General features: G+C 35.7%; 1 protein-coding gene across 1 annotated transcript in view; it reads right to left on the bottom strand.

The window, feature by feature from the left end:
* Positions 1–7,415: 7,415 nt before the first annotated feature.
* Positions 7,416–24,699, bottom strand: part of LOC145303497 (uncharacterized) — a 44,275-nt gene continuing 26,991 nt past the window's right edge. The window contains exons 3-4 of the mRNA XM_080144927.1: positions 21,372–21,612; positions 7,416–8,581 (exon numbers count right to left, since the gene is read on the bottom strand). Coding sequence (XP_080001053.1) covers positions 7,556–8,581; positions 21,372–21,612 — 1,267 coding nt within the window. The 3' untranslated portion in view covers positions 7,416–7,555. The remainder of the gene's footprint in view (positions 8,582–21,371; positions 21,613–24,699) is intronic.

Raw genomic sequence — 24,699 nt, 5'->3', positions numbered from 1 at the left:
TTTCAGACTAAGCCGATGACAGACACTGACAGTGTCCAGACGACATCAGCGAAATTGAAAAACCTTGTCCAGAGCGTTTAAATTTTGTTTAATACCAAATGTGAACTCCTTGAAGTGAATATGTGTGAAAAAGGTTTACAATAGGGTGGACGTGAGTGTTGTGGTGATATGTAAATAAAAAAATAAACTAGACTCTGAGTATCAATGTTAAATCTGGGAGTGGAATTTATGACTCATTCCATGGCCATAGTCTTATGTTGCAAATGAACAACTTTTAATAAATAAATTTGTTTTTGTTTCATTTTCTTATTGTCAAAAAAAAAAAAATGTTTTGTAATCAGAAGTTAGGCTCACATTTTTCCGATTCCCTAAAAAGTTTTGAATTTTTTTCAATTTCCAATTAATTATCCCAACAATGATATATATATATATATATATATATATATATATATATATATGACCAGCCTGGGTCCCCAGGTGTTTGGAATTGTGTGTTGAGCAAACAAAAAAAAGTGGTAGTAGGCAGGGAGGCTTGAACCTGCAGAAAAGCGAAGGCGGAAAAGAAAGTGGAAGAAAATCTGACGTCTTACCGCTACTCCATGACGCGACCGAAAATTCAAAACATTAAAATTAGGCAAAGTCAATCCAACCGATACGATAACTTGTAAAATTGGCTCATAAAAAATCCACCTCTTCTTGTAGAAAACTTCCCAGTTGAGGGCGAGAAATTAATGTTTTTGGCCAATTTTTTTTATATTTGTCATCCGAGACGTTGAGCTTCAAAATGATACTGATCTCGTGAAAATCCGTTGCCTCTGTCGAAAGTTTTAGGAAGACATACAAACATACATTCATACATACATTTAAACAGACAGGTGAGATTTATATTATAGACTAGCGGGGGTACCTGGTGTTGCCCGGGTATTTCGAGGTGTGTGTGCTCTTAAATAAAAAAGAAACCGGGGGGGGGGGGAGTTTTGGTAAGTTGGTAGGATCGAACCCGAAGCCCTGAGGCGAAGTTTGAAAATAAAATGTGAAAAAAACATGAACCGTTCGGCGAGCCAGAATGAGTTACTGAAAGATGTTTGAATTTATTTAAGTAAGAACAAAATTGACAGGTGCCAGCACGGAAGTTGTAGAGTTAAGATTTTGTGCGAGCGTTACGACGATGACAACGACGAAATAAGCAATAGCTATTCAGCAGTTGTTTTTAATGAGATCAATGACTAGGTTTGTTTGTTATAAGCGAAGTAAAAAAAGAAAACAAAAACAAACGTTAAAACTTATCTGAAAATTAAAACATTGAAAAAAAAAAAAAAAAAACTAACGTAAGGCAAACGAATGATGTTAAATGTAAAAATCGAAAAAAGAAAACAGAAAAATGAACGTTAAAACAAAAAATATGTGAAAAATGGCTTAAATAAGCCTGTTTCGATATTAAAATTAAAAAAATCGGTGGGTACCCAGGTGCTTTTGGGTGTGTGGTCGGGGGTGGGGGTGTTAATGAAAACCTAAGAATAAGCGAAGTAAATAAAAAAAAAACATAAAACGAACGTTACGTGAAAAATGGCTTAAATAACACTGGTTCAATATTTAAATTTAAAAAATCAAAAAAAAAAAAAAAAGACATCTCACACCACAATTCGAACCCAAAACGTTTAGACAACGACCCAACGTGCTAACCAACTGAGCTAACACGACGTACATGAAATTTAGTCAGTTCTTTAACTATTTAAAGTAAATCAGGTCATGACGTCATCTGACGCATGCGTAGAACCGGTCGTCATCACAAGAGGATGGTTTTTGTTGACTCCCCCCCTGTCAAAAATTGTCGATTTCGGGGTGAAAAAATTAACATTTTTGGCCAATTTTTCGATATTTTTCGAGCGAAGGATGGAGCTTCAATATGATACCAAGTTTATGAATTTTTGTTGTGTCTGTCGAAAGTTTTTAGCGGACACACAAACACACATACATACACACATTTTCACTTTTATATATATAGACTAGCAAGGGGTACCCGGCATTGCCCGGGTGTTTTTCGGTGTATGTGAAAAAAAACAGGTGCCTGTGAAAAAAACGAAGACTTCAGGACGCACAGTTGGAAAATAGTAAAGTGTTAAAAAAAAAACAGGTGCGCGTTTTTGATTAATGTGACAGCGATAGGTATTCAGCAGTAAGCATTTTGTGTGGAACAGTTTTGAATGAGGTGAATAAATCGGTTTGTTTGTTTTTAAAAACCCGCTCCCTGTTTATTAGGAGGAGCGAAATGAAAGCTACAGTCTGATATGACGAAGTCGACATTGAACAAACGTTACTTAGCTCTTTTGAGACAACTGGCTTTCGGCCAGTGGGTATTTATTTGCTCCCCCACCGAGCAAATTAGGCATAAGGCCAATTTTTAATGTGAGGAGTGAAGGGAGGGGGAAGGGAAAAAGGGGACCAGCTCCCGAGAGGTGGGAAATGGGAGCTGGTTAAAGGTCAGGCATGTGGGGTTGCCCCCACATCTGGTCTTTGCTTGCAGTATCTGTCGGAACAGATACTACACTTTGATCTTGTCGCCCAGGCCCCGGAGGGCGCGCGGGCCAGTGGCTTTCAGCCAGTTATTAGTCGAGTTTCGCTTTTTTTTATACCGAAAACCGAATGTAACGCGTGCCGATGCGGGAAATGTCGAATAATTAACGTTTGAAAGTCAATAAAATTAAATAGACAGGCGAGCTCCGTGGGTAACTCTGAGATATTACAATTTATAGACGATATAAAAAGTTTTAAGAAGTTGTGAACCGAGCAAGCGCTTCTCTGAAAGAAGCCTTTTGTGGACATCGAGGAAAAGCGTACATACATACATACATTTTCACTTTTATATATATATAGATGATTGCAGCATATCTGCAAATGATTGCCATCTCAAGTTTCATGTTCTGCGTTAAATAGCCTCTGATGTATCCTCAGGTGGCTATGAAGGCCAGCAAAGTCGAGAGATAACTACGACAAATATAGTAGGGTGATAGTGTCTTCTTGATGAGAAGAAATGAGTCTGGATAACGCATTTACTTGTCCAATTTTGCTGCCTGGTTGGTAGTTTATGGAAAAATCAAAATCTAAAAGCATAGTTGCCCAAGCAGTTTGCTATAGAGATTGGAATTCCTTTCATGAGTACAACTGGATAGTAAGTTATAAAAATATATATGGCAATTAAGCTATACATAACTTTTTGCATTTCATCCTCATAAGGATTTGTCAGGCTAATGCATGGGTGTGCTTAGATACGTTTTCTTATTTTTAGTTTATATTTTAGATGTTATATTAGTTTAGTTTTGAGGACAACTCATGAGACACCCATGGGAGGGCATATGGGTATCTAAAAGACACACGGCTGGAGGCCAGGAATCCATAGAGACATGGTGAAGTACTGTAAAACTTGCCACATGTTAAATCAGCAAATCTCGAATGCTCCCTTCCATCTCATTTCGGCAGTTGAGGAGCTTTTCAACCGGATCCTCATCAGTTGTGTTGGTCCACTTCCAAAGACAATGTATGATAGATGACACACTAGCAATTAAGCGTGCATCAACCTGATTCCTTGAAGCAATACTCTTCAAGAATAAATCATCTGGAAAAATATCACCTTGTCCCTCTCATAGTAAGACGTGATGAAATTTATGTGGCACATCTATGTGACCTTGTGACAGTCTAAAGTATTTTTTTTTTTACAAGTTGGTCACCACTTATCAAGGCCCGGAAGCCACTCAGGGATAAGGGTTATTGTAAGTACAGTACGTTAGTGTGAAGATTTAATAAAGTGTCTACTTAAGGGGGCGGTTCATCAGGAATTTGAAGACATCCAGGATGTAGACAGGTGGGAATCAGGCAGACGGAAAAGAGCTCCATAGGCATGCAGTTCTAAAAAAGAAGCTTTGTACGTTTTGATTTAGGCATAGATAAAGAGTGGGGAAAGTTTTTGACAGTGGATTCAGCTAGGTGGGTGTTTTTCGTAAAAGATTGGCGAGGGGGGACCAGAGATTGGAGTTTAGACGAGCATCTGCCATGACAATAACGATAAAACAAAGATAGGCTTGCAACGTCTCTTCTGTGGGAGAGAGGTTGCAGGGAAGAGAAAAGGGTATCCCCCACTAAGCCACGAAGTCTATTTTGTACTCTGTCAAGGCAGGATAGGCTGTTTTTAGCAGCTCCGCCCAGATATGGCAGCAGTATTCCATCCTTGGACGTATTTGGCTTTTATATAGATAGAGAATTGCATCAGTAGTGAGATATCTTCTGGAGCAGTAGAAGGATCCCACCATCTTTTCAGCGATCTTGGCAACAGACTTGATGTACATGTTCCATTTCAGATCAGGAGTGAAGGTCAAACCCAGAAGCTTGTCAAAACAGTTATACCATAGCTGGAAATCTTGTGAAGTAGGCCTTTATGCCATACCTTGTCGAAGGCCTTTGATATGTCAAGAGCAATTGCCCTAGAAAGGAAGCCTTTGTCAAGAGATTCACTAATCCTATGAGATATAACCGTTAGCACATCTGCAATAGATCTTGCAGAACGGAAACCATATTGCATGTCACTAAGAAGGTTATTTCTGCTGAGGTGGTTGACTATTTCTCTATTTAATATGGATTCCAGCAACTTACTCATGACACACAGAAGACTTATTGGTCTGTACTGAGTGGGAGATGATATCACCTGAGTTCTTAAATACAGGGCATACTGATGAGGTTTTCCAGGGTGTTGGAAAGCACTTCTCCTTAAGGCAACGCTTAAACAGTTTCGTAAGTATGGGAGCAAGTTCTGGTTGAAGCTTTTTTAACACTATAATTGTATTTACAGTGTAACTGAGGTCACTGGCTTTTTGTGCAATAAGATCATGTCTCTACCTTCAAAGATTTGAGGGATGGTATTCCGATCACACTGCCTCTTCATTTTGCCTAGGATGGATTTGAGCTTTTGCTGTACTATCTTGCTTCTCTTCTGCAATCATGTCCGGAATCAAGTAAAGATTTATTCTTACAACCCTTCTATGTCTTCAGAAGATTCCTGTTAACATTACCACCTGAGTTTGAAATGATAAAACCTTGTAACTCATAGATTTTAAATATCAGTATGTAGTATCTTATTAATGAGCAACATATTATTAAACGATTAAACTATGACTATTGATTTAAAGTTCTAAGTGCAGCTACATTTAAAATATAATTGAACCAAAATATAAAATCTTAAAAGATATTGGAGAAAAGGGATCAGGGCCATATTTATTTTTATTTCTTAAGAAGGGACATGTGTTTTGCAATTCAAAGTCTACTTAATGCGTTGAGGTATTCACAGTTAATAACTGTTTCCTGTCAGTTATTCAATAATTTTTCCCTATCTTTAAATCTAATCATCTTAAGTCTCTCAAAAACACAGCAAGTTAAATGATCCACAGATTTTAGCCTCCTTAATTATCTCCCATTTTATTATTGGTGTCTTTTTATCCTTGATTAATTTCTAGTAATGCAGCAATAGTGAGGTGTCCTTATATTTTTATGATTGAATGATATTGTCCATAAAATTTTCCTTTAAAAGTCATCGAGGTGCTTCCTATGTAGAATTTTTCTATTTTGTTTATTTTTTCATGGTATATCACTAAGGAAGTGAGGTAATTTTTCTGCAATGGGTATTGCTTTGATTTTTGGGAATTACGGTAACTATATTTTTTATTATTAATAGCCATGACTGTCCTATTATTATTCAGTATTTTATCGTTGCGTTTCTTAATGATTCTTTCCAAGTTATCAGTGCAGCTCTATCTTAATTTCAAAGTTTTAAAAATTTTATGTATTATATTACCTAATGGAAAGTGTTTATTGATGAGATGTAGAAATTTATTTTCTATCCTGGTTTTTAACATTAGGTTAAAGAGGTGTGTGAACCAAGTAATCTTCCTATCCCGGTTCCTGAGCCTATTGGTGCTGGTCCTTATATTTTTCTATTCTATATCAACATTCATGTATCCACTATTCCTTAGTTCTATATTACAACATTACTTCATCTGAGGAGTTGTCGCTAATCCTACTTTCTTTAGATTTAAGGAGGATAGATGGTTTGATTATGGGTATGCATATATAGGGTGGGCATTTTCCTTCATAAAAGGTTTATATTTGTTTGTTTAATGTTATTAATAATTTCAACTTTAAGTCCAATCTTTTTCATCTCTTGCTTTTGAATTGCTTTTCTGATTTTATCATATTTAGCCCTGGCAGAGTTCCTATCATGAAACCATCATCCCCATATAAATTTATGCCATGCATCTTAATATCATTATTAATTTGAAGCTCCAGCCAAATCCAATGACCCATGGGCACATCGCATTTGCCTATTTTTGTCCATTGTTCACTGTTACTAATAAGGATAATCATACAACAGTGAATAATAATCTTAATTTCTTTCTCTGAAATTCTTGTGGAAGTCTTGCCAGATTTTATTTCTTTTGTAATTGATGGGTAATACTTCATAATGCCAAATTGAATTAAAACAAATCCCTTTTTAGCAGTAAGTCTAATAAACCACTTAATAGGATCCATAGTGTTAATCCACTAGTTTAAGTTATATTTCTCTTTAATTCATAGATTAATCCTTTCCAATATATTTTTTATTAATCCTTCCAATTTCTAGTCTTGTAGGGCTTATTAATCTTGTGGCTGGTTTTGTGATAAAGTCCGATTTGTGATCCTTAAAGCAAAATGTAAGCTTCATTTTCCTGAAGTTTTTTGATTCTTTCACTAATTTGGCAATGTTGTACTTACTTTCTCTATTTATAATCTTTATCAAGTTATTGTTATTTGTTTTAGGTAGTTCGTCATTAGATTCTTGTTTATTAGGTTTCTGTATTCTTGTTTACTTAGTTTTTAAAAGTTCCTTGTTTTATCTAATTTGAGTAGAATACTGTCAGCTTTTTCTATCTCTCTGGATATACCACCCAGTTTTCTTTAGAATATGCTATTGTTTTTGTGGAACTTTATATTCCTTATCAGGTTCTGTAGATCCTTTTTAAACTGTATTAGTTGTATGATCACTGACGCAGGCTTTATACTTTTGAATCGTAGTTGTCTCTTGTCCTAGTATCCTCACTGTTTTGTAGAAAGAAAAAGATGTTTTCCATTTCATTCACTTTCAAAGTTCTTCAATCTTCATGATTAGTCTCAGAAACTAATCTTTTTTGTTGTAAGAATGTTCTTGTTTAATAAGATACATTGTAAAGTGCTCAACAGTTTTGGAGCGTTATATAATGATTGTACTGCTATAGTTTCAAAAATGTAACTCCAATGAAACTTGTGTAGTTATCAAAAAGTGATCACTGACAAGCAGATTATTATTATATAATTTTTTATTTTGTATAAAAAGAATTACTGTTTAAAATCTGGTTTCATTGTAAGATCTGGCCTGATGATGTTGGATTTCTAAAGAAATCATAACTGAAACATGTATGCACATATGTAACAAATAATGTTTGTATGAATAAAAAAAATATATTATTTATTAATAAATTATTGTATTTCATAGAAATCAAGTCAAATCTGTTTCATACTCTTTAACATATTTACACTTGTCATTAATGGGGGAAGGTATTTTCCTACCTGCTTTGTAAAGTCCAACAGGATAAATGCTTTCAGTATTAGTAGGAGTTGATAGGAATTGAAGAGAAGATGTTGACACTGACTGTCTATTTAACTGCTTTGAAGAATCTTCATTTATAGGATTAGATTGGGAACAAACTGGCTCACCAATGCATGAGACAGGTGATAAGTCTGACACAAGACGGGTTTTGTAAGAGTGCATTGGTTTTAATTTCGTAGATTTACCATCTGTTAATTGTGAAAAGGGAATGGAACATTCTGTGGATGATGTTTGAACTGATGCTATTGATGCAGAGGCTGGCATTGCTGTTGTTGATAGTATTAATGGGGAAGTGGTTGATGTGAAAACTGGATTACTGTTCCTGCTGCTTCTTAAATACCCATACTTATCGTTTCCTGTTTCAACTGGTTCTGTTTTTATCTTCAGGCAATTGACAATGTCAGCAGAATTCCCAGGCTTGTTTGGAGCTAGAAATGCTACTTCAGATTCGTGACTAAACATGTGATTTGTTTCCATTTTTATTTGCTCCAGTTCAGTTTCTGTGATTTCTTTATTGACATAGGGAACCTGAGTGGTGACAGAATGAGTAGAATCCTTGAAGCTGGGAGAATTATATGAGGCAAGCGATGAAGTCATAGCAGGAACAGAGCTAACCATTTTAGTCAAGGGCAGTTTAGCAGCATTGGTAAATTGGGGAAAATCCTTTGGAAGACGACTATCACATAACTGTCCAAATTCCTTCATCTCTAACCTGTTGGCAATAATTTTCAATTGTTTCAAAATGTCCCAGTTCAAATCTAAAACTCCGTTATACATGTATTCAGCAAATGCGTTTAATGCTTCAGTGCTGACTTCTTGTGGGAAATTCACTTGTAGAAATTCTTGTGATGAAAGATGTGTACCGATTGCAGAAAGAAGTTTTGGGCAAATAGCAGAAAGGACAACCTTGTGAACCTGAAATAATACAAAAAGAAAGGGTCAACTTTAACATTTGAGGATTTTATTTTTTTTTTAAATTAACGAGTCACCATTTATTAAGGTTATAACCACTCAAGGATAACGGCTAATAAGATGGATAGATTGAAGGTTGAATTAGGATGAATACTATGTGGGGATTGAAAATTGCAACATACCACTTGACAAAAAAAAAAAAAACATAAAATAGAAATTCTTCCATCTTTGTCAGAAACATTATTCATGGAATATGCGAATCAAAGGACAAAACAAAAAGGGGGGGATGTATGAAACTACTATAAGTAAAACCATGGCCCACTTTCTACTCTCCATAATCCTAAAAAAAATGTTGTTCAACACTATTTCAAAACACTGTATTATTGTATAAATTTATTTTGAAAAAAAAAATATTTTATATACAGGGGACATTTCAAAAGTAGTGCCTCCTATTTTTTTTAACTTGACTGGATCAGAGGGGATTATAAATTGCATTGTTATGATGACTGAACTTATGCATTCATGACCTAAAAGTTTCATCTCTCTGTTGCAGATATTGACGGTGGAAGATTCTAAGAAACAACCCCTGTCATGGACATGTAGCAGAAGCAGAGATTGTATCATTGAAAGAAAACTTAGATTCACTCATTTGTTGAGAAATAATTTGTTAAGTTTTGAGACATTGTGTTGAACAAAGATGGCGGCGTAGTTCAGATCAGTAACCAAGATGGCAGCCAAGAATCAAATGCGGTTCATGGCATAGTTAACCTGTTAAGTTCTGAGATATTGTGTTGAACAAAGATGGCGGCATAGTTCAGATCAGTAACCAAGATGGCGGCCAAGAATTAAATGCAGTCCGTGACATAGTAAACGGGGAACTGATTGAATCCAAAATTCGACAATTTTTATAATAATTTTGAAATCTTTTGGTTGTTTAGCACAGCCGTTGGTTATAAAAATGATTGGCGAATCCATTCGTCTCATACCCCCATTAGGAGTGAAAAACATTTTACATAATTAAAACAACATTACGTAAACAAAGACTAAAAAGAGAAATCTTACTCGATGAGAAAGCATTTTCAGGATTTAAATTGGATGTGAATATAAAGTAAGAAGAAAAAATAGTTTAGATTTTAAACATTAATTCTAAAAATGAATTTCTTTTGCATAATCTGTATTTGTATGGTTTTGATAAAAAAAAAAGTAGAAGCAAATTAACTCATTTGAAGCCTTTCCAAGTTTTCAGGGATAGACTTTAAATGTTGTTTCAAAGGTCAACACTAAATGTTAGGTTTCAGAATTTTTGAGATGAGGATTTATAATTTGGATTATTTGGACTACTATTCTCATCTTGGATGTAATTTTCACAGTGTTTAGCAATGTAACCACCGACCTTCTTTGGATGCATTTTTGTCTTTTCAAATGCAGAAATCTTTATGTAGAATAGATTTATGTAAAATTTTGAATCAAACCCTTTAATATCTATGGAGATAAACTGGTCTTATTTCATCACAGAGTAGAAGTATTAAGTCATTTTTTGAATTTTATTCTTTTTTATTGTCTCACTACAAGCAATAACAACTAACAATCTATATGTTAGTATGATAGCATATGTATTATTTTGTGTGTTACGATTACATCTTTTTTCTTCTGAGTGACTGTCATTTAATTGTTATGGCTTTCCATTTCTTGTAATAAATAATTTTACCAAGAATTCTTCAGAAGTTTTGGTTTCGGTTTTTGCTGAAGGAACTCAAGTTATATATATATATATATATATATATACATACTTTTTCTTCTTCATAAGTTTTGGTTTCAGTTCAAGCTGATGCACCTAAAGTCATATCGATATATTTTTCATTGTTGAAATCACAACTTTATTATATATAAGAATCAATAGAAAATTGACTCTATAGTAATATATATGAAATCTGCATAAATTAAAATATCATATTTAAGCATGTTTTATGACCAGGCTATGCCGAGTGTCCCTGCTAGTTTAGATAAATACTTTTGCAGTTTTAACAAAAGAGCTACAATAATATCAGGAAGTCTCTGTTTATGCTAAACATCTACAGAATGCCAACATCAATATATTACATATGAAAGAGTCCGCTGTGAAATTTCCACAGGTCCCACTAGTAAATTATTATTATTGCATCTAGATTCCCAAGTTTCACACAAAGATTCCCAAAATAAATTCTGAAAAAAAAAATCTTTTTTGTATATATAACATTGTAGACGGATGTGGAATTGTAGATAGGTGCACTAGTATGAATTGTGGCACAGGAAACTCGGTGCAGGTCATTATGACCACCTATGGACGAACTAAACAACTTTCCTCCGAAGAGTCACAAACAAATCTGACACATACGAATCAACTACACAAGCGGTCAAAAGGTGACAGACTCAAAGCAATGTAAAAAGATATCTGGATATGAAGTGATGAACTGTAGCACTAACAAAGAACCAAAGAATTAAAAAAAATGTGCCATGTGGAAATTTTGCAGAAAACTTATAATAGGATGTGACATTAATTAAGAAAAACTTGAAAAGGGCTGAGATATCTGTCTGTCCATTTATGTCTATCTACCTATCTATCTATCTAGCTAAATAAGTGTTATGATGTGATGTTGATCTACCTTATTTTGGGAGTAGATGGACTCTTTCAGTTTGCCCATACATGGAATACTGTTGTCACATCTGGGCTGGTGCATCTGCTACTAGTCTCTCACTCCTAGATATAGGTAGGGTTCAAAAAAGAGTCACCAACCTAAGAGGTCCTGCACTGTTGGCCAAACTTGACCTCTGACCCATCACCGAAATGTGGCATTCCTGTGCATGGACGAACTCCAAGCACTAATAACTCCTCAATATAAATACTCCCGACAAACCAGACAAGCTACAAAATCCCACCCCTACACTGTATCCTTAGATGCCGTAAAGCCTTCTACTATAATAGCTTATTCTTCAAACTGCTAGACTTTGGAATTCGCTGGCAGGCCCCTGCTGACTGTACTGACATGCAGAAGTTCAAGTGTAATGTGAACAGACATCTCACTGCTAATTTGGTCCCAAATAATAGCTCCTAGTACTTAGTGGCACTGTGTCTTCTTTGTAAAAAAATAAAAAATGTAAAAATAGTAAAAAAAAAAAAGCATCATAGCAGTCATAGTGGTAGTCATTGCCACAGTATCAGATGCAAACTTTTTTGCAGCATACTATTCTATACTTCTGTAAATGCATTCTTGTAAATATACCGCCGTGTTGTCTTAATTATTATCAGCTCTTCAGGGTCACAACATTGGCGATAAGGATTCGAATGTGTGTCATATAATGCTGCCAACAAGTAATTCAAACTTATTCAGACACAAAAATAACCCAGACAACAATGGCAATGCAAACTTGGATTTATGTTGAAAAAAACAAAACAAAACATAATCATCATTACAGCTGGAATGTTGGATTTTCAAAAAAAAGCTTTGGTTGTATGGTTATATTGCACATCTCTCCAGATCTACATACAAAAAATGTAATAGCAATACTAACAAACACAGAATAAGCAGGAGCAGAGATAGTTACAGCAATGGTGGTGCTGGAAATGAGACCTGTTCGTCGACATAAATCAGTCGGACATACTTAACTCATACAAGGGCATCAAAGACTGTTTTTTCTATGTTCACGTTATCAGTATAATTCACAATTCATTTTAGTAAGAAAAATACCAGAAAGGATTATCCAGCTTAAAAACAGTCAAGTCTGAAGCATGAACAATCCAGAGGTCTTCCAGGACATAATTTATTCAAAGGACACCATGGGAGTATTATTTTTACTTGAATATATCTACAAATTTATCAACGGACAAGTAAACATGTCCCCTAAATAGATAACTCCTTACTGTAAATCAAGACATAGAAAGTAGCACAACCTGAGATAAAAAAAAAAAATTCCCTACCACCCAAGGCTCTCTGTCTTAAACTATGTTTGCACGTGAAGTATAAATTCAACCTGGTAGCAGCAGCAGCAGTAGTGTCTGCCCAGGCTTTGAGGAACGTGGTCATCATCGTCAACATCTCCACAACAATCAGCAGCAGCGGGATCACGACCGTCACTATCCTTTCAACAGTCAAGCAGCAGCACCGACATCATCTTTCAGCAATCAGCAGCACAGCCACCATCGCCATCTCCCCAACAATCAAGCAGAAATGCCACCGTCATTGCCAGTAATCAACAGTATGATCAACAGCTCTGGCAACAAGGACTGCTATTTACATTAAACTGGCTACCTTGCTTGACTCAGTAGATAGTGGTACATCCTGAAAAGTAACAGAGGACAATACTAATCCTACTAACCCGTCCGAAATAAAAGTTTTAATTTAAATTTTGTCTGTCCTTCTTGCTTCCATACGCTCATTTATTTACAATAACTCATACCAGGGGTTGAGATACAATGACTTGTAACATAATACTCTAGATAATTGTTAATTATAACAATAGAGAAGTTGAAATCATACAATTTAACAAGTGTGTCGAATCTAAAAAAAAAACCCAAAAAAAACTCCAGCATCAGGGAGTAGGATTGACAGAAAAATTATCATTTCTGAATAGTTTTTAAATCAAGGTTTGGCTTGAATAAATGAAAACCATGAAGGGAAAAGGGGAAAAGTCCCGACAAAAAGGTCTGGTGATTTTTTAGGAGAGAAATCAGAAACATGAAAACAAGTTTTAACAAGCTTTTTTTTCTACTTTTTTCTCCTTCTGATCCTAAAAATGGACTGTGGGCGCTAATGGGTTAATATAATCAACAAACACAGAAATGAGTGATTATAATACAAATTATATAAGTATTTGTGATATTTCTGCAGTTTATGTAACATGCTGAAATAATAACATTATTATTTAGAAATCCATTCTTAATATAGGGAGGGAGCTTTGTTAACAATTTCGTAATTTCACCTAACAACTTAAAAAATAAAAAAATACCATAAATACTGAATTTAACTTGAAAAGCCTATCTACAAAATGGCACAGTCTGTATTCTGCCAAAGTAAACATCTTAATTGAAGTCGCAATTCTTTCAGCAATCCAACCATATTTGGTACAAATAAACTTCAGTCTATGCATGACTTGTCCACCAACTTTGAGTCATAAATGTTCAACAGTCTTTACTTTATCACCATTCGATTTGGGGACATATTGATGATTGTCTTATCAGTAGGTGGTGTGATCCTGAGTGGGTTTCACACTCACTTGACTATAACAAATTCCCTAAATTGTTATCAGTGGGGGTTATTTCAAAAATATAATGTCCATCAAAACAATCCTCAGACGATTCCTCAACTGAAGAGGGTCATCACAGCCAAAATAAGACTGAACCAAGAAAGGAGTGCGTTAGAATTGACAATTTTTCACATCTTATCCAGATGCGTTTATCATTTAACAGTGATAAGACAAGAACTGTTGGACATCCATGATTAAAACTTGGTGGACAAGTCAGGAGTAGAGTGAAGTTTATGCGTACCAAATTACAGAAAGGAATGTAAATTTTATTAACAATTTGATGAGTGGCATTTTAGGAGAAGACAAAGGTTCACTTTATATGTAAATATTTGGTTGAAAAGATAATCCATTGACCTATGAACATTATTGGGTTCTGTTTCGGTCAAACATAAATCTTAACATAAGTTTTAAAATTCTACGCAGATTTCCAAAAAGTTTCAGCTTACAAATTTGAGTAAAAAATCATTAAAAAAAAAAAAGCTGAAATCAAGAAGAATTTCCACATCGAGTGTGATGGGTGATTCTGGTGATTTAATCAGAAATTTGTTTTGTCTGGATTTTTGTTTTTTAATGATAAATCACTCGAGACAAGGTATGAAGCCACTTGATGTAAGAAGCAGAAAAAAAAAAAAAAAGTTACTTCAAGGTCAAAAACTAGGCAACAATAAGCATTAGGTGGATATATTCAGATCCAGAAAATGGCAATTCTTCCATCCATTGTCAGAAATATTGCTTATGAAATGTGATGACTAAAAAAATAAAATAAAGGGAGCGGGAGTTGAAAAAATAAAAGTGGAATTCTGCTAAAAAGCAGAGAAGTCACACACACACACACACACACATATATATATACTAGACTACCTGTGACCCGTTGGGTCAGTATGTTATATTAGCTATGGAATTAATTAATGTATGAGTGTGACACTTGTGACGTAAAGAAAATAGATTTTTGTGACATAACAGAAATATTTCTATGAAAGTATATTAAAATGAAAAAGAATATAGATAGATTTCTATGAGTTGTTCTGTTTATTATAATTGATTATTTTTGAAAAAAAAAACAAAAAACTTACAGCCATTGAATTATAAGTGGTTTGCCAGGTAAATGTGCACTGAACAGATACCATAATACTTAAAGTTAAATTCAAATTTTGATATATCTTTTAATTTAAATTTAAAAAAAAAAAAACAATTGGGACACTGAAAACGTACACAGTAAAATAATACATTTTATTGTTGTGTTGATTATTTATTTGTAACGCAAATTAAAAAAAATATTTCCGGGTTATTTATTTATGTTGGTAGTGTAGAAGTAAGAAAGGTATATTAAAACTGGAGAATAAATTAAAAAAGGAAGGTGGTGGGTAAATCGCTGTTGTAAAATGATCTTATGATTGTCAACAGGTTAAAGTAGATTTATTTGTAAGAAAATTGCAATAAAATAACTTACACATAATACGGAAATAAAAGATATGAAAAAAAAAAAAGCAGAAAGTATTAACAATTGTTTATTTGGATAATGTAAATATGAAAAAAAAAAATTGGGATGCCGAAAATGTACACAATAAAACAATACATTTTATTGTTGTGTTGATTATTTATTTGTGACACAAATTAAAAAAAAACATATTTTGGGTTATTTATGTTGGTAGTGTAGAAGAAAATGTATGAATGATTTTAAGAAAAGTATATTAAAAAATGGAGAATAAATTTTTAAAAAAAGGAAGGTGGTGGGGAAATCGCCGTTGTAAATTGTTCTTATGGTTGTCAATGGGTCAAAGTTGATTTATTTGTAAAAAAATTGCGAAAGTATAGTTGTAATACAAAAAAGTTGCAAAACATCCCCACCCTTCCCATGTTAAATAATAATTTCTAAATAATAACGTTAATATTTCAATGCGTAGGTCAAATTCTGCAAACGTAGTGATTTATGTTTATTTGTTTACGCTGCTATGGGTTTATGTTTATGTACGCATGCGCAACCGGAAGTCGTAAACCGGATGTTGGGTTACAACACCTATTACAAGGTCATCTGAGTTTTATAATTATATATTAGCAGTCATCTGGGTTGGATTAAGTAAATTTTTTAAATAAAAATAAATAATAACTATGTTATTATATTGCCAATAACATAGCAGAATAAAAGCAAATGAAAGTTGGTTAGTTAGAAGTTTGATTTGTCAACTTAAATGCTATTTAGGTTTGACTTTGCACAATAACGAATTGAGAAAGAAGGACAGAAAGTCAATGCATTATGCATGCTTCACTCTTCTCATATTTTCATCTGTCGTAGATGTACGAGGGGCGTGCAATAAGTAATGCCCCTCACCCACTTCCCATAGCAGTAGAGCAACAAAACTTGGCACAGTTATTAGTCTTTCTCTACATAGGAACCACCCAGAGTTATGCATTTCTCCCATCGTTTGATGGAGCTCTGGAGACCGTTTTTGTAGAACACTCCAGGTTGGTCCTCCAACCACGACATGACTTCAGAAATCAAGGCTGCATCATCTAGGAAACGCTTTCCTTTCAAAAACAACTTCATGGCTGGGAAGAGGTGAAAGTCACAGGGTGCAAGGTCAGGAGAGTAGGGAGGATGGGGAAGGATTTCATAACCACACGTCCGTGCTTCTGATCTGGCGACATGCGAGTTGTGGACCGGAGCGTTGTCCTGCAGCTGGAGGGTACCTTTGCTGATCTTGCCCCGCCTCTTGATTTTGATAGCTTCCCTTAATTTCCTCAAAAAAGCATAATAGGCTCCTGTAATTGTGGTACCCTTTGCCAGGAAATCTGTTATCACTACTCCGTCCTGGTCCCAGAAGACTGTGAGCATGACCTTGCCTTCCACTGCATCGACTGGGCTTTGGTCTCTGGATCATAGTGATGGACCCAGGTTTCATCCTGTGTAATCAGTCTTTTGAAAAACTTTGACTCATCTTCTTGGCAAATCTCCAAATTCACCCTCGAGCACTCGACGCATTCTCGCTTCTGGAATGATGCAAGCAACCTGGGAATCCATCTGGCAGACACCTTATGCATATGTAAATGGTAATGAATAATTGTTTCTACGGACCCTGTACTAATCTTGACATCTTGGGCTATTTTGGCGAATAGTAATGCGCCGATCTTCCAAAATGGCAGCCTCAACTTAACGGACAGATGCCTCATCAATGGCAGGTCTGGGAGCTGTTTCCTCAGACTTCCAGCCATGTTTAAATTCATGATGCCAGCATTTTACAAGATCATACGATGGGGCATTATCACCATAAGTTTCTTTCATTTCATCAAAAGTCTCCTGTGGTGTGCGTCCTTTCAAATACAAAAACCGGATCACTGCTTGACATTTAACAGACTCCATTTCACACCTGACTCAGTTCAAACACCTGCAAAACAGAAACCACAATTAGTTCAGAGCTGTAATTTGCCACATAACCTGTAGAGATATAAATCATTGCACATGCAAAATTTCAGCTAGATCAGACAACTGGAAGTAGGTCAGAGGCATTACTTATTGCACGCCCCTCGTACCAGAACGTGCTTGTGCAATTTTCATATTTTTATGCAGAGCACTTAAGTTTAACTTCCACTTAACTTCTACTGATTCAAACATTTTATTATTTTATCTTTTTTTATTACATTTTCACCCCAAACAAGGCACGTTGCCACTTTGGTGTAGGGGGCTACTATCAGGGGCAGCAACTGCTGGGGCACTATGTTGGGATTTGGGCAGCAAGATGTCGGTTCACGTTACACTTGAACTTCTGCATGCCAGTACAGTTAGGGAAGCAGGGACCTGGAATTGAATTCCAGAGTCTAGCGGTTCTGGGGAAGAAACTACTGGAGTAAAAAGATCTTTTACATCTAGGGATCTCTATTGTGTGGGGGTGGGATTTAGTTGCCTGTCGGGTTTGTCGAGGGTGTCTACGTCGTGGGGGCACAAGTGTCTGCAGTTCGTCAGAGCATTCACCATTAAAATACTTGTAGAACAGGCAGAGGGATGCAACGTTTCATCGATGGGACAGAGGCTGAAGCTTAGATGCCAGTTCAGGGCCTATCAGATTGGCGACTCTCTTTTGAACCTTGTCTAGGAGCGAGAGACTAGCAGCAGATGCACCAGCCCAAATGTGACAACAATACTCCATACATGGGCGAATGGTGGCCTTATAGAGGTACAGGATACTTTCGGGTGTTAGTAGTTTTCTAGCACGGTAGAGAGAGCCTACCTTTTTCGCAGCGGCCCTGGCAATGTTTTCAATATAATTGTTCAAACTCATGTTTCCTGTGAACATTAGGCCAAGCAGTTTGAAAGATGTACTCTCAGACAAGGAGTTACTGGCCATTGCTATTAGTGGCAGAGAAGGTTTCTTGTAATTATTGAAGGAAACCAGTTTAGTCTTGGCAGCATTGAATGTGACCATCCATTTATGTCCCCATTCCACTACAGATTGGAGGTTATCCTCTAGTGTTTTTGCCATTTCTTTAGTTCATTTGTTTTCCTGCCATGCCTGTTATAGAGTGTGGTATCATCAGCATATATACTCATCTCAGAGGTAGTTTTGTCGGGGAGGTCATTAATAAATATTAGGAACAATAGAGGCCCAAGGATAGACCCCTGAGGCACTCCCGCATTTATATCACACTGTTTATACGACCGTCGAGGACAACCTGGATTTTTCTCTTATCTAAGAAGGATTTAATTATGTTAAGTATTCTACCAGTGATACCGTATGATTTAATTTTCCTGAGGAGACCCTCATGCCATACCCCCGCTTTGTCCAGTGAATGGTATATACGTTCAGAGATTACAGTGAGGATGTCTGCTGTGGAACGGGCTTGTCTAAATCCATATTGTTTGTCAGTCAGAAGTTTAGCATCTGTAAGGTGCCGGACTAGAGCATGGTTAATTATGGTCTCAAATATTTTGGCGAAAAGTGGGAGGAGGCTAATGGGGCGATAATTTGATGGGTCAGTTCTTTCGCCAGAATTCTTGAATACTGGTATCACAGAAGCAGTTTTCTAACAGCCCGGAAAGCATGATTCGTTAAGGCATTTGTTGTAGAGTTTGGAGAGAACTGGAGCTACTTCGGCTGAGCACTTTTTTAATAGCACAGCTGGGATGAGATCAGGTCCACATGCTTTTGAAGTGTCAAGGTTTTTTATGATAGTGTGTACCTGAGCAGGGGTGATTTTTAGATCGTCTAGCGTGGTGTCTGTCCGCAAAGGAAAGTCAGGCAGGGGGTGGTTGGAAAGGTCCAGTGTGGAGTTTGAGGCAAACCGGCTGGCAAGCATATTAGCCTTGTCGGTTGCTGAGCAAGCAACCTCGTGATTGTTGGTTAGTGGGGGAATTGTTGATTGCCCATTATTTACTACACTGTTGTAGATTTTCCAGAAGTCACGATTTCCTAATTTTTGTGCTTCGATGCGTTTTTTAGTGGTTTCAGTAAATTCTCTCTTAGCTGTTGCTATTTCTTTCTTAACGTTACTTCTAGCTTCTATATACTTCTGTTTGTTTGAACTGGACTTATGTCGGTTAAATCTGCGGTATGCATGCTGCCTTTGAGCAATGGCAGTTGCGCAAGTCAAATTAAACCATTGGGGAGAGTGGGGCTTGCTATAAAATTTCCGCATGGGAACATGTGCTTCAATTGCTGTTTTGAACCATTCAGTGGTCTCATTTGCGCACTGTTCAGCAGGAAGAGAAAATATATTTCCCCATGGGGCATCTCTGATAAGATCTCTGATGGCTTCCCAGTCAGCCTTTTTATAATATCTTGTTGTTTTGAGCACTGGCTCTTCAGTTTTCGGTCTAGAATTTAGGGCGATTTCTACCATTATTACTGCATGGTCAGCGTTCCCGAGTGGGCTGTCAGCATTTGTTATACAATCCTCGGGAACTGTGGTCAGAAACAGATCTAGAAGTGATGCGTGTTGTTCTTGCTGGTCAGGGAAACGGGTTGGAAACGTAACCATTTGTGATAGGGAGTGAGATATAGCGAAACTATGTGTTGAGCTGCCCGCTGCATCTGTGTGAGTAGAGAATCCAAGCCAGTTTTTGTGGTGAACATTAAAGTCACCAAATACATGTACTTGTGCGCTAGTGTCGAGGGAGAGTGCTGTGTCTATGCTGTCAGAGACTTTGTTTATTATGGTGCAGTCCTGGGTCGAGGGAGAGCAGTAGAGAAAATAAAAGTAGCTAATGTTATGTTGTATGTTTAGTCTAAAGCACATAAAGGCTTGATTGTCCGTTTCTAGGTTTGTTTCTCTAGTCAGGGGAGGATGTTACGAATATAGACTCCAAGTCCGTGCATATGTCTGTCAGAGTCCTTTCGGAAGAGTGGGACATAGCCAGGCATGTTAAAGTAGTTAGAGGGGACGGAGGAGTGTAGGTTAGTCTCGCTTAGTGCTAAGATATCCGGGGTATTTGTTAGGAGAAATGCTTCAGCATCAGCTAAATTAGTTCTAAGCCCATGGATGTTAGTGAATGCAAGCCTCAAGGAAGGAGGCAAGTTGGATTTGTTTATCCCTAGGCCTGGTTTAAGCTTATTATTTTTATTGTACTGTCATCATGTTTTTAAAGAGTTTCAGTTAGGTGAGGGGGAGCTGAACAAGAGGTTATGCAGGGTATCAGACATTCAATGCAAGTAGACCATTAGCTGACCTTTCTTCAACTAGGACTGTGGCCTCAGGAAAGCCCATTGGGGATGAGTGCAGGGTCCCTTTCCATGCGCGACATGGCACTACAAATATCCCGATATTATACAACTGTTGATGGAGCAGCCGCTCTAAGCGCTACCAAAGAGTTAGAGCTCCTGTACTACCAGTCGGAAACAGCAGCCAGGAACTGTTAATCCGGTACCCTCAGCCCATCAGAAGACGATCACCCCAATCTAATTGCACAGGCATGTGTGGTACTCAAGCACTCCCAAGTGACCAGTTTTGAGGGGTGGGATGTGTCGGGAGTGGGGAATGGCATTCATTGCCCTAGACAAGAAACAAGATCTGCCACTAAATGTTTTGTCGATTCACTTGTGATAGTGTCTCTGCGCCTAACTAATAGGCAAAGAAGGAGTATGGAAGCCGGCGATAGACAGAGCCTATCTACTCCTTTAGCAATTTAGGTTTGCAGACCGGTAATTTGTTTGAGTCACCAGCTCTAGGAAGGTTGTCATCCAAGACTGGAGAGGCCTCCCTCCCCTTTGGTTTGGTTTATCTATTTTTTTATTTTTTTGTTTCCTTTTATCATTATGTGTTACAATTTGAAAATCCAACAAGGTAACTTTATATGCTAAATTCCTTGAGTGGCAGTTTTTTTGCTTGTTTTTGGAGGAGAAGGAATCCTGTGCTTGTATTTCTATGGAATCAGCTTCCCATTCTCACAAAACAGATGACAAAATAAAAATACAAAAATAATAATTGTCAGAGAAAATTTCCAGGAATCAATTCTAAATGTCCTTGCAGAGTTTGTGATAAGTAATCAATTGAGCTCCATCCCAAAATAAAAGAAATAATTTACCTTGACAGTGGATGTCCCATTGCTGATGCCTGCGTCACATAACTTTCTATTCTTCCAGAGAAAGGAAAGATTTGACATGACTAAATTTTGATGATTGACAATACGAAGCACTTTTTTCAATTGAGACGGATGATTTTGAACAGGCTTTGGATCAGATTTCTGGCCTAAGGGTGCCGAAACTGGTATATGCCTTGATGTAGGTGGCTCACCTATCTGGGCTGGTTCTGATGCAAATGCTTGTCTTAAAAGAAAGCAAGAAAAAAAAAAAAAGAAAAAAAGAAATACAATCATCATTTTTTTTTCTTCCAATCTACAATCATGATATTTCAGTGAGTATTTATATTGAGATACATGTGAAATATGGCAGTTCAAAATGAAATTACATGGAAACTACGGATATACTTATTATTATTATTATTAGTAGTAGTAGTAGTATTATGCACATGCATGTATGCATTCATTACATTGTGATGTTTCCCCTCATTGTGCCAGTCCAAAATTATTGTCCAATCCAGTCAATTCTGCAACAAAGGAATCCTCCCTCCAAACATAATAGATTTTTTAATTTTTTGGAGATTACAAGCAGTGATGGGACGATTCCAATATTTTTTCCCCGATTCCGATACAATTACTGATTCCGTTCTAAATTATTGATTCTGATTCTTTGTAAATCTCTAAATATTTAACTACAGAGTTGTTATTTTTCCAATTACCATAAAAGCACAGGATAAATGTGCACATATTTTCTCAAATGTAAAAACAAACTTGTTGGTGGTGAGGGGTCTATGAACTTTAGTTTTACTGATAGTTTAAAATCAATAAATATTTATTATTTTATTAATTCTATCAGCAGTGGAAGATTTTGCTTTAAACAAAATCAAATAAAAAAGATATTTAAAAGAACCATTGTTGGCATCGGAAAATAGAGACAAATTTTTCCGATTCCGATACCCTCCTCCCAAGTTCCAATTCCTGATTCCGATTAATCATCTCAGCGCTAGTTACAAGTCACACTCGTTTTCCTAAGTTGAACATCAGATTTACAAAATGAGTTTTGTGTGACCAATTAACACAGTTCTTTAACTAAGAGTTAAAAGAATCCAAGGCACATCAGTCCAACTGACCGTCTCCAGAAAAAACAAACTGCCTGTTTCACATATCCTCCTCTTCCTCCTCCTCTGAAGGGCCGGCTCTGACCACCTTCTCTTTCTATCTGAAATCTTTTCACTCCTAACTGATTCTGACCTTTATTAGTGATCACCATTCACCAGAAGTTGATTACTTGAGATATTTACTGGTGATAATGGCTAGATAGCCTCTATTCAAAGGGGATTATCTGGAGACCATCTAGGAAACTTAGGTCGGTTTCAACATAATTTTCCCATTCAACACAATGCTTATTTTCTTTCAAAGAAAATATGTCTCAGGTGATCTGACTCCAGCCAGAGATATTTTCAGTTCTCTGTGCCCTCATCAACCCCTCTTTCTTTGGGCAAGCATTTATCACAACGTCTGTCATTCGTATACACCAGCAAAACATGCTGCAGAGCAGTGTACATCAAAAACTACAGACAGTCATTGAACAAAATTTTAGTCATAAATAAAATTCATTTCTTGTTTATATTTTTTTAGTATACATTGAAACTGGCATCAATTGAAATGAATGACTCTCATCTTAGGGAGGCTCCATGTTTTGACAAGCTCCTTGACCATTACAACCACCTTTTGACCATTACTCTTGATCTGAAATGGAACACGTGCATTAAATCTGTTGCCAAGGTCGCTGGGGAAATGGTGGGATCCTTCTATCGATCCAGTAGATATCTCACTGTTGATGCATTATGTGCATTTAAGTAAGCACAGCGTAGATTATGTTCCTTCTTCTAATATGAAAACACCATGCAATCTTGTGGCCCAGATTTTGTTGACTCTAAATAGTACTTTAATTTCATTTTTTATTAAAATTCTACTCAATGATTTTCTGTGAGTTTTGGTGTACACTAATATTTTCAACTGATAAGTTTTCCTGTTATTTTATTTTGAACTGCTATATTTCACATGTACATTAATGTAAATAAGCACCAATATTTAAATAAGCACCAATATTTGAAAGTTAATGGTTAATAACAGGTTTAGACTTTTACCATGACTGAGGCTTTAATAACGGCTCTAACCTAGTTTTATATATATATATATATATATATATATATATATTATATATATATATACCACTATCTATACTTATCTAATATTGCCTGGAAGGCTAATAAGTCATTGTAATTTTTTATTTTTATTTGTTTTTTTTAACTTATACAGCAAAAGAAATAAAATTTTAGTTATAAGGGAGACGACTCTTTTCATAGTCTTCAATTAAAATTATGAGTTATTCTTCTTCATTGCTTTCATTATTTTTATTTAGTCATTTTAATTAGAGAGCATATCTCTTATAAAAATTGTTATAAGATTTTATTTTTCTTTAGAAAAATGAATAAAATATTTACTTTATAATAATAGCATACATAATAAATAATTATTAATTTTATAATAATAAAATAAATAATAATTAATAACATAATTAATACCATATACTTTGGGATATAAGATGACCCTTAAAGTTAAAAAAATCATCTTTAAAAACCAATATTTTATAAAATACCGGGTGTTGCAATCTCTAGCCTAGGCTAAACAAACATGGTTTCATGATTTAGCAGTCGTCTTATACAACCAATATATGATAAATTTATTAAAATTTGCTCCAATTTTGTAGCTCACCTTATCTGATGGTTGCCTTATACGCCAAAATATATGGTAATTAATAAATATTTAATAATGAATAATAAAATTAAATAAAAAATATATAAATGTTTTTTAATTAATTTTAAGAACATTTTAGAAAGACTTTCAAGAGAACACAAAAGAGTTCTTTTTTCAACCTAATAAGAACAATCTAGAATAATAAAAAAAATTCCGTATAAAAGGATGCGCCACTCACAATCGAGCCAGTTTTCATAAACAGTTGTTATCCTGTGAGCTAACGACTCATTTGAACTCTGGCAACATTTCTAGAATGTTGTTCCAGCCGAAATGAATTTAAAAAGGCTACTTCTAGCATCAACTAAAGAATTGAATTTTGGGTAAATACAAAGATTTCTTTATAATTTCTCAGTCTTATATTTTCAAACTCATCTGATTCATTTATAAGCATGTGATTTCAAGTTAATAAAAGAGTTGTTCCCCTTGCACCTTAAGACATTATGGACTTAATTTTAGCGTTCAAGTCTTGCTATATCAGTACAAAAAAAATGTATACTTAATATTTTTTACAAAG

This window comes from Euprymna scolopes, chromosome 19 (assembly GCF_053919585.1).
Source record: "Euprymna scolopes isolate OS-2025 chromosome 19, ASM5391958v1, whole genome shotgun sequence".
Lineage (NCBI taxonomy): Eukaryota > Metazoa > Mollusca > Cephalopoda > Sepiida > Sepiolidae > Euprymna > Euprymna scolopes.
Note: the sequence above shows the minus strand (reverse complement) of the source record. Positions and strands in the feature narration are given on the sequence as shown.